Consider the following 11,103-nt stretch of genomic DNA (forward strand, 5'->3'; position numbering starts at 1 on the left):
CAAGTGAAACTGAAAGGATTAGAAGCATTCTGTTTGATGATAAATTGTTAAGAATCTCTTTGTTTCGACATTTTTCTTTAGATTAAGTTTTCTTTTCCCCATGAATCTCTTCTCCACAGGTGATATGACCCTAAACTTCGATTGTACAAGATCAAAAATATCATTTTCCATGCTAATCAAAGGGTCCAAATATAAATAGCTTTTTTCTATTCTTAAAAGAATTAAGGGCAGCCACCATTATAATGCAAACAAGCAGTTACTCTCTCTCTCGCTCCACTAGTCATATATGCCCATCAAGACCACTCATAATTTCAGAACATATGAAACCATCTACATATAAGATTACAACAAAAGGAGTCCAATACAAACCCAGAAAATAAGCCAGCCCAACTATGGTGATCACAAACTGGTTCTTTGCACCCCAAACAAAAAACTAAACAAAAAAATGGTTCTTTAGGTATCATTTATTTGGCTTCAGAGAATGTATCTCATCTGGTTTGAGATTTCCAATTCCAGTAATGAATCAAGCCCCTCTTTAAAATAAGGGCTCACCATGACAGGGCATCATCTTCATTACTTGATCTTGGTGTTATGTTCTGGTTTGTGAGTGAACTCGAAATCCATATGAACGAAAGCTCGCTCCACCTCTTCGAGTTGCTCTAGCTTCTCTTGAAGTGTCTCACCAATGTTATGTGCTTGAATTAGAGGCATGTCCTCTGGTAGGACTATGTCTACCTCTACAAAATAGTGAGATCCAAATGTATAAGCCCTAACTGTATCAATATGTTTGATCTGTTCATGGTGATTCCATATTAAATATGTTAGTTTCGATATGAAATCGGGAGGCGCCGTTCGCCCTATTAATGACCATACGTTCTCCATAACCGTCTTTGCCCATGTACCCATTGTGTATAAAGCTATCTGCATTAGTAATATGGATCTCAAAAGTTACTAAATTTGAAGAACAATTACAAATTAAAGATTAGATTGTGATTAATATTTGAATTTAGACTTACTAATATAGCTCCACTGGGATCAATCCACCAATAATATCGAACGGCCAGGACAGCCGATACTAAACCGGTTGAGTTGGTAATGACATCAAAGAAATGATCTTGAGCGTAGGCTCGAACAATTTCGTTCTTGAATCTTCGGCAAAATATCATCAACACAAATTTTACGATTGTAACCGAAACCATTATCCCTATCATCCATTTCTCCTTCTTACGGTCTAAAGTTGGTTGGGACTGCAACGAATCGGTGGTTATTTAGAGCAAATGATATATGCTTGATATGTTGCAAATTGAATCTAAAAAATAGATCAAAATCAAAAACCTTTTCAACGAGTTGCCTCACAGCCTCTAACAATATTTGGAACCCTAGAGTTGCCATTATTGAAGCAAAAACAACGATGCCCTGCAGTATAGAGATCGAGCAAAATCAATTAAACTAATTAACCACATGAAAAATCAGATTAATGTTTTGGTCTTTTACAATTTTACTTTATTTTGCAATCACATCCCTTTGATTTGAAAAGTAAAATAAACATAATATTAAAAAATATGAAGGAAAAGACTGAGCACACTGCCCATGTAGCGTGAGCTAGCATGCACCCCTGTGTTTATCTCTCTCTCTCTCTCTCTTCCCCCTTTGAAATGACCCCCATACCCCTTCGGTGTCCCCTGTGCCTATGACCCTCTCCCAAAATATAATTATCAATTATGATAAGAATTTTAAGTTGATTATACAATCATTAAGAACTTATTTTTCTTTTCAAAACTTGTTTTATTTTTCTTCTCTTTTCTTCCCTTTCATTTACTTTGAGCAAGAGAGAGAGCTTGGATATGAAAATAAAATAAAAACTGATTCTACAAATTATAAAGAGAAAAGAACGCTGCCAGGCTGCATAGCGTATGCTAGCACATCCATATGTCTATCACTCTCGTCTCTTCTATAAAATGACATATTTGCTACTATTGTAGGAGGAGAGAGATAGACATACGCTGAAAGACACTAATGTGTACTAAGCAGCCGGACAGAGAACTAAATCCCAAACTATACTTAGTAACTATGAAAAGAATTTTAAATTGCACAATCAATCAAGTAAAGATTATAAAATTTATTTTTCCCTTTTTAAGCCAATTTCACTTCACATCCTTTCCTTTTTACTTGCAACCAGGCATAACCTTTGTGTGGTCTACTAGTCTAAGCTCCCACTTGTAGTTTGTAGCAGCTCCAGCACAACCCTTTCTTTTGTATTTTGTTTTTTGGGTGGGATGGTCATGGATTAAGGTATCGGTATTGTATCGGCCGATTTATTAATACCACCAGTACCTGATACCAATACATTACGTCATTACCTATATAGATCGGGAGTACGTACCAGCCAAAGAGTGGTTGTTTTATGAATTTACACCTGATACGGGCAAACATGGGCTGATCCATATCAATATCGGCATTGATCGATATAGGCACCGATACCGATACCAATACCTATAACCCTGGGTGTAGGGGGTTGTTATGCTTGTGATCTTTAGACAACATTAAAGAAACATATATAAGTTTTCAAATGACAACTAAAATTGGATGTGTTACCACTGGTTGCATCCTCTTCTTGCCGATTGGATACCGATACTGATTGGGATTTCTCATGGAATAATCAGTAAACCATAGAATGAAGCCTGACAAGAGATCCAAAAGAGAATCTAAAGTAGATGCAATCACTGCTAAGGATCTGCTCTCAATCGAAGCATACACTTTTGCTATGAAAAGCACCAAGTTTGCTATGTTTGATGCATATATTGCTGTCTTTTCACTCTTTGCAAGCTCTTTCTCTTCACCCTGCAGAGAATGTTTAATTTATATTGTAAGAAGAGAGAATTCAAAAATTGAACTAAAGAGAAACAAATTGAAGAGAAGAAAACCAATTCTATTCAATAAACCTCTGTGAGACTTCCAGGCAAACAACCCAATTCACTCATTCTCTCCATTTCATTGAAACCTTTCACAAGGTTTTCTTGCTTCTTGTAGTATTTGGCAATCATTGCTTTTTTCCCTGCAGATGAAGAACAAGTAAGTCCAAGTAAAATTCAACACATATGAGAGCTTGGCCTTTACTCTTCAAGATAAGTAATTAATTAAGATAATTAAAAAAGACAAGAGCTTACTTAGAGTAAATAATTTTCCAAAACCGATTCGCGAGGATTGTTGTTCCGGTAACCGGAAATCGTCGAAATTGAGCTTCCAAGACTGCCCAATTGATCCGATAACTGTTTCTTCCTCCGGAGTTGGAGATAGAAGCTCTGTTCTGTAGTCCAAGGAATCAGTACGAACTCCTCCAACCATTTTCATTGAGTTTATGTGGAAGAACTTAAGGAAGAACGATGTCCTTATATAGAAGAACTCATTTTAAAATGTTCACGTAATTACAGCTTAATTACGTACAAGAACCACAAAACAAAATTTCTTATCATCTCAAGTTGTTAAGCTGACATTAACTTATGGACAAACTTGGTAATATTTATCATTCATATTTCTTATTCAAGTATTATAAACTAGTTATCTGTTCATAAGCATGACATCCTATATATTAGTATGTGGAGTACCTAATTCTTCAACTAACCAATATCTTAAGGAATCACTTTTTTCCAACACACTTCTATAAAGGATATGAGCCATATTGAAGGGAGCTAAAAGAATTAGGGGTAAGCCTAAAATGACCATAAGAGAGGTTGTAAGGAATGACATTCGTAGTTTGGGCCGTGTACCAAGTATAAGACAAGAACAAGACCCCAAGTTATTACTGCAATTAAAGAAGATGTGCTTTCAAGATGTACCTTCATTTCTCTTACTGGGACTTACACCTCTAGAAATCAGTTTTTGATTGATAGTTAGGGAATTAATGTGCATTGGATTTCTACTGTTCTGAAGGATCATGGTTTCGACCTCTTCAGTTTATGTTTGTTTTGCATTGTGATGATTCTCTATCCCAAGAAAAGACAATTTATGGTGGGCTGATTCGTGATGCTATGGGTTTCCCCATTATTGCTTTTGCAAGTGTGAGTGTAGATAGATCAGTCCTTTCTATGGAGTTGTACGCTATCTTCCGGAGTATGACTTTATATATTGAAAAAGGTTTCTGTGAAGTGTCAATTTGGTTAGATTCCATATTGGTTGTGGACATGCTAAATGGAAAGATTAAGGTCCTTGGGCATTATAGTGGTAGAAGAGCAAAATCCACCATTTGAGTGCCTCTCTTTCTTCGGTGGAATATAAGAATGTATGGAGGGAGGTGAATCAACCAGCAGATTACATTGCTCCTTACCTACGGGTGAGGTAGAGACTATTCTCCAACTGGTTGACGTCCCAAAGGAACTTTGTAGATTGGTTAAGGGGGATGTCCCGTTTTTGTGAGGGGCCTCTCATTTCCCTTTTTAAGCATGTTTTAAAGGGGTCCTAGGTGGCTGTCTGTCTTTTTGTATATTTAATTTTTTATTTTTTATTTTTTAAATATAATTTATTTATATATAAAATATATATATATATATATATATATATATATATATATGTATTATATAACCTCAGATAGTCTATTGGAGGGCAATGATCCATGTTGTCGACCCCATTTAGCTGAAATTTTCTTTATATCCTATCCTCTTACTTTCATTTCTCATTCTCACTTTTCATTTTTCATATCTTTATTTCTGCATTTCTTGCTTTCAATTAGTTTTTCCGACTTTGTTTAGCAAGGATTCATGTAGCCAACCCCATTTAATTGGAATAGGGTTGAGTTTGTTGTTGTTGTTGTTCACTTCTATAAAAGACATGGGTTTCTTTTAATAATTTAAGGGAGAGGGATAAGTATGCCTCCTGTGTGCCGTGTGAGAGCAGCACCAATGGGGGCATTATACAGGATTGATAGGGGGTCATTCAAAAGGGGGAGAGAGAGAGAGAGAGTGAGTGCCTGCTAGTTTGCAGCACACAGTTGACATACTTAGCTTTTTCCTATAATCTAAATTGGACTAAGTTCTTAAGTAGACTGAGGTCATTTTGGACACTTTGTATTACATGGGGAGTAACAGAAGATTATCAATTCTCCAAGAATTTTTTTCATTATAAGTGAAGAAAAACTTTGTCCATTTATATGTAAACATCCAATTCTTTTTTACTTTCAAACACTTTTTTTCAAAAATAACCATATCCACATCTCATCTAGCTCCCCCTGTGCATATAGATTTATTAATGGAGAGTTATTAACCAAATGACTATATCTATATTACTTAATCAACAAATTTATTTATTTATTGGGCTTGATCTCACCCTTGAACAATGATCATCATTGATCGATGCAGTGTAAAATATGCTTAAACATGAATATGTTTATAACATGACTGAACATATCATTCCTTAACTATCAATTATAAACATTTTATTATTTGTAATATATCCTATGGGCTCACTGTTATAGATAGACTTAGTTAGATTTAGATGATTAATATCAAGATCCTTATGTTTTCTTAGTGGAATTTCTTCATTCAAAATGAAAAGGTTTATATTAAAATTGACAAGGAACATTAGATATGGATGGACTCTCAAGTCTCAACATAGTAGATAGTACATAGATATATAGAAAATTTACCACAAAAAAAAAAAGATATATAGAAAGGACAACTTAGCAGCGTCACTCATTACATGGATAAGATATGTACACACAAATACTGTCACCATTTTTTAAAGTTTACATTTGCTTTTCCATTACAATATATCATTGTCTTTTTAAGATTTCAACCTAAGTCATTTTCAGCTTTCCCCTTGTCCTTTCAACTAGTAAGTTTGAAATAATTTAAAATTTTTATTAAAGAAAGAAAAGTGAGAACAAATGATACTTGCCATTTTGTGTTTTCATATATATTTTTTTATGGTGAGGGTTTCCTACAAGATCAGTATAAGAAGCAATCTACATGCTACACCAATTAGGGTCTAGACTCTAGAGCATAGCGTCATCATGGTCTATATGGGACACATATGATCAGAATATGAGAGAGAATGTCAAATGTGCGCCCCTGATTATTATGTGAGAAGAGTATATTAGAAAGCTACACACGGGCGACATACACTTCCTTTTTTCATATTTTTAATATTCAAAGTTGCTATCGTAAGAAAATAATATCTTGACTAGAGGGGTTTTTCGCTTCTTTCCTGGAACTTTCCATTTTTTGTTACTCATATCAATATATATAATTATTACTAATATGTGATGATTGTGCTATCAAATATTTGACGTGGCATAGCACTCACATTAGATACAAAGTCACTAGCTATCTATTTGTTTTTGAAGCATGTCTTTAGCGACAAAAACATGAGTGGTTTAGTTATGCTTCATGAATCTTGATTTGACAAAGGGAAAAAGACGAGCATATTGCAATATTGCAAATTTGATGAGTGGAATCAACTATTTAAACATTACAATTCTATATAATTAACGAAAATGATTTCAGAAGGACATGCACATATTATCAAAGAAATCACGAAAATCTTTAGTAATAATTCTTTCTCAATTATGGGGAGGGAAAGGTTAAGGAGATATAAGCACAATCTTTAGTAATAAATCTTTCTCTGTGTCACAGAGCAGGCTGCGCCCAGACACATGGCTCTGCCACTCAAGGGGGCAGGGTGGCCATTGCGCCCACCCCCATGTGCCTGGGTGTAGCCTGCGCTGCAGCACAGAGAACATTCTCCCAAAAAAAAATTATTTGGACCATGGCTCATAGAGACTGGCAAAGAGATGGCAATGGTGGCCATTGCGCCCACCCCCATGTGCTAGCCTCAGGGCTGTAGCTCTGCACAATGGAAAGGCACACATGGCTCTGCCACTCAAGGGGCAGGGGGTGGCCATTGCGCCCACCCCCATGTGCCTGGGTGGTAACTATGAGCTACAAGTTTCGTGGTCCTAGGACAGAGAACATTCTCCCAAAAATTATTTGACCATGATTAGAGAGAGCATGTTTTAATGCCCCATACAAAGAGATAGGCAATGAGTCACCAATAAATATAAGGGGAAAAGAACGCTACCTGATCATATGACCCTTAAGTTTTTTTTTCCCTTTCCACGAGAGGATTGGGTAAGATTTGAACCCCCCCAATTGAAATGCAAAAATCCTATTTGTCTCCCCCCTGGGATGCTTGCATGCATTGTCCCATATCATGTGGCCCCATCTTTATTAGGTTTTCTAAGGGTGTTATAACTAGTGGGCAAGTTGCTTAAGAGCCTTAGGATCATATACACTGGGTCCATCTACACGTTCTATGTGTGTAATTTTACAAAAATTTTTTTTTTTTTAAGAAAGAAAAAATCTTTAAAATAAAACGGCTATTAGATCGTCTTCAACACAACAAGATAACTTACCATCCGTTGCACACTGGGCAACTCTCGAACTATGAAGTTTGGAATTCAGACTTGCATGTTATATTTACAATCATTGACTTAAAATGTCAAGATATTTTAAGCTAAATATCAAATGATTCTTATGTGCAATCGCTTGATGTCCTTGCATTAACCACCGCATAATAGTATCATACCGGGTTATCCACCCATACTTCTACGTCTTTGTAGCCCCGCGACTTGCTTGATGCAAACCCTACGATACCTACTCGGTCTTTGATAGATACCAACAAAGGCCCTAACACAAAAACTTGAAGAGACAGAATAGAACTTTGCATTAAGAAAAACAATAGAGGTCATCCACTCTTAAATGAATTAGAATCGAACACACCATCATATCAAGATTGGCCAATCCACAAGAGGTAAAGCAAAATATTCATACAAAGACATATTTCTACTTATTAACAAACTTTCGAGGAAGGAAACTTTACAACAATCTAAATACAGGGGATGGTAGACAAGGGGAGGTTGAAGGAAAACTCGGTCCTTTTGCTTTCAAGACCTTTGATCATAATGTGTCATTGTTGTTTAAAAGTCTTATATCCATAATGCCAAGTTGTAGTCAAATGAATTTTTAAATCCAAGGCCACCCATCGCTTTGGAAGAATAGAATTCCAAGTTGGGGCAAATAGGTTTTTATGCTCATTTGACTTCCATCAAAACTCTCTCTCAAGTTTGTCCAAAGAATGGTGATCAGTGGCCTTTGATAGCACCACGAAGAAGTACATTACAGTACATGTATAGTGTATGCTATACACCTTTGGCCTGATCTTAGGCCTTGATTCACCCTCTCGTGGGAGACCTTGCGGAGGAACCCCTTGGTTTTCGGGGTATTGGATTCTCACCAATGCCGAAATTGGATTGTGAGGTGACGCTGGCCGACAGCGCGGCTGGAGAGAGGATCAAAATTGATTGACATTCTAGCTTACGCTTTGTCCACATCTATTTGTGCAAAACATATAACTTGTACAAATCTTTCCATTTTTTATTTGATCCGATCCATTTGTTCGTAGAGCTATTTACTCAATTGCAGAAATTTATGGGACACCCCTAACAGAGAGGGCAAACAAATTTGAATGGACTAATCCAACATATTTTCCACATTCCTAGGAGTGCTTATATGTTTCTTCTTCACGAATATGATATTTTCTCGGCATTTCCAATAATAACAATTGTTTTTCCCATTTTGGCATTTCTAATCTCCGGAATTTTGGCCCCGATTAGCGAAAGACTCTGGGGAAGCTTTCTAGTACAGATTAATCAGTATTAAACGCCCTACCAATGGAGAGAAGGTCCCATCTCCCCCAGACAAAGATTCAAGTCTTGCTCGTCCTCTTAACTAAAAAGATGAAATTAGTGGGATTTTGATAGCCAAAATAACATGCTTGGGAGCACATCTATTTCATGCCTAAAAGGGAAGAGATGGATGAACGAAGAGGCTAATGGCGATTCTTGCCGAAGAGGATTCCACTCTTCTAAAGGTTGATTTTTGACCGGAGACATCCTCAAACCAATCCAAGAGAAAATTTAAGCCCTACATTCCACCAACTTTGTGCAAGTGAATTTTGCTTTGATGTTTGATATCCCTGACAAGAAAGAAATTAATTTACAAAAAAATCGTAAACACCTGACCAAAAGGATTTTATCCCTTGTTGGGAGGGGGGCGTGACAATTGGTAAAATAGGATTTGGATTATTTATAGTTCTTTCTCTCCTATAGCTGTCATTTATCTACTAAAAGGCTCCGTACGGTTGCAAGGGTATTAGAGGGAAAGGAAGTGAAAATTTTAACCCTACAAAAGGAAGTTTTTGTAATCATTATCTAACATGATGAACAGGGATACATGTTGATTATCCAATAAGTCTACACCTATAGTGTGATTTCCTTTGCCATAAGCCTACACCCCCTAAGAAGTTGGTTCAGATCAGCTACCCACATGGGCAGGAAATTTTACACCCCACATGCCCTCTGTACGTGACATTTGTCTAGTGGCAGACATAATTAAACAGAAGAGATAGAACTGTTAGTTCTTTATTTCAAATTTTCTTTTTGTTCTTATCTAATTTCTTCTCACTAATTTGCCAAATGTGGCCAATACGTTTCTCCTTGAAACATGATTCCTTTTCCGCACTCAAAAACACACAGCCAAAAAACCTCTAGTGTCTCACCGAGTACGGCAGTTGCCCCTTCTCTCTTCCCATCTCCCTCTCTCTCTCTCTCTCTCTCTCTCTGCAAATAGAAAGTTCGAGACGATAAAATCGCCGCTGCATATGCTGTATTTGACAGGAAACATCTCGTATCTCACCTCTGTAATTTTCGGATTTAGATCATCATCCAGAATACCTCGATCTGAAAATTGGGAACAAATCATCATCCAGAGAGAAGAAAAGAATGGGTTCTGAAAAGAAAAGCTTTTCTTTCTTTCTTCTGAACAAAAAATTAAAAATTTGGAGAGATTCTATTCAAGATGGGATATTACAACGTGAAGAAATCTAACATTTTGTTTATGAGTTCGAAAGATTCTGATTCGGGCTTCTTTGGTTTCCTTCCTAATTTGTCTAGCCTTAAAGAGAATGACTTGGGATTGGAATTTTGGAAGCCATTGCGAGACCTCAAGTTGGAGCAGGAAAAAAAAATACTACTTTTTAAAGATGGACATTGGTGGGGCAGTGGTGAAGAAGCAGAGGAAGTGGGAAAATTGAATATATATATAAGGGATACAAACCGGTTGGATGATTTTACAGTGGAGAAAAAAATTAATAAATTAGAGGGAGGGAGAGAGATGAACACCACAACCGCAGAACTCCATTCCCATAAATCCCTCATCTCGGGTCTCTATTCACTGTCGCAACCTCTTTGGTTTCCTTCCTAATTTGTCCAGCCTTAAAGCAAAATGACTTGGGATTGGGATTTGGGAAGCCATTTCAAGTCCTCAAGTTGGAGCAGGAAAAAAATAATCTATGACGGAACAGGGGTGAAATGGCGTTGCAGAAGATTGGGGTTGAGCAGGGTCAAAGCAGAAGCAGTGGAAGGGAGAAATTGAGGGATGATATCAATGGACAAATTTTGTGCATTTCAAAATGCACAAGGGTTGTTCGGTTGTAGCCTAGCAATAAAGGAGTTGCAGCGGCAACTTAAACTGAGTCCGACAGCGAGATACGAAAGGTTTCCAATGTCAAAGTTGCAACGGCGACTTTTATCTTCTCCAACATCTAATTCGCAGAGACACAGAGGAGGGAGAAAGAAAATGAGGGTCGGGAAACAATTAAAGAAAGGAAAAAATTAAAATTTGTTTGAAAAAACGAGCTAACGAAGACGGAGACGATGACGGTTCTCATCTCCGTTTAGTTCTGTTAGCCATTAGACAGATGTCACATAGAGGGGCAGGTGGGGTGTAAAATTTTCTGCCCATGTGGGTAGCTGATCCTAGGGGTGTAAATGAATAGCCGAAATCCGTTTCCATATCCATTTAGCACTATCCGAATCCGTCCGAGAGCTAAACGGATGCAGATACAACTATATTTACATGTAAACGGATAAAATATCCGTATCCGTATCCATATCCGTTTAACACTATCCGAATCCATCCGATAGCTAATCGGATGTAGATGCAGAAATAGCACTATCCGAGCCGAATCCGATCCGTTTACAGCCCTAGCTGA

The 11,103-nt window shown here is 37.1% G+C and overlaps 1 protein-coding gene across 1 annotated transcript; it reads right to left on the bottom strand.

The window, feature by feature from the left end:
* Positions 1-570: 570 nt before the first annotated feature.
* On the bottom strand, positions 571-3,349 carry LOC122652438 (metal tolerance protein 10-like). The gene is made up of 6 exons (XM_043846174.1): positions 3,168-3,349; positions 2,943-3,055; positions 2,596-2,841; positions 1,336-1,416; positions 1,017-1,247; positions 571-921 (listed from the first exon to the last, which is right to left on the bottom strand). The coding sequence occupies exons 1-6, from the start codon at positions 3,343-3,345 to the stop codon at positions 574-576; spliced, it is 1,197 nt and encodes a 398-aa protein (XP_043702109.1). The 5' UTR covers positions 3,346-3,349; the 3' UTR covers positions 571-573.
* Between the last annotated feature and the right edge of the window lie 7,754 nt (positions 3,350-11,103).

Source organism: Telopea speciosissima, chromosome 2 (genome assembly GCF_018873765.1).
Source record: "Telopea speciosissima isolate NSW1024214 ecotype Mountain lineage chromosome 2, Tspe_v1, whole genome shotgun sequence".
Taxonomy (NCBI): Eukaryota; Viridiplantae; Streptophyta; class Magnoliopsida; order Proteales; family Proteaceae; genus Telopea; species Telopea speciosissima.

Coding starts and splice junctions, on each gene's coding strand:
- LOC122652438 (XM_043846174.1), bottom strand. CDS start 3,345: ATGGTTGGAGGAGTTCGTACTGATTCCTTGGACTACAGAACAGAGCTT. Junction 1,417..2,595: donor AGAAGAGGATGCAACCAGTG/GTAACACATCCA, acceptor TCTATACTGCAG/GGCATCGTTGTTTTTGCTTC. Junction 1,248..1,335: donor TGAGGCAACTCGTTGAAAAG/GTTTTTGATTTT, acceptor GATTCGTTGCAG/TCCCAACCAACTTTAGACCG.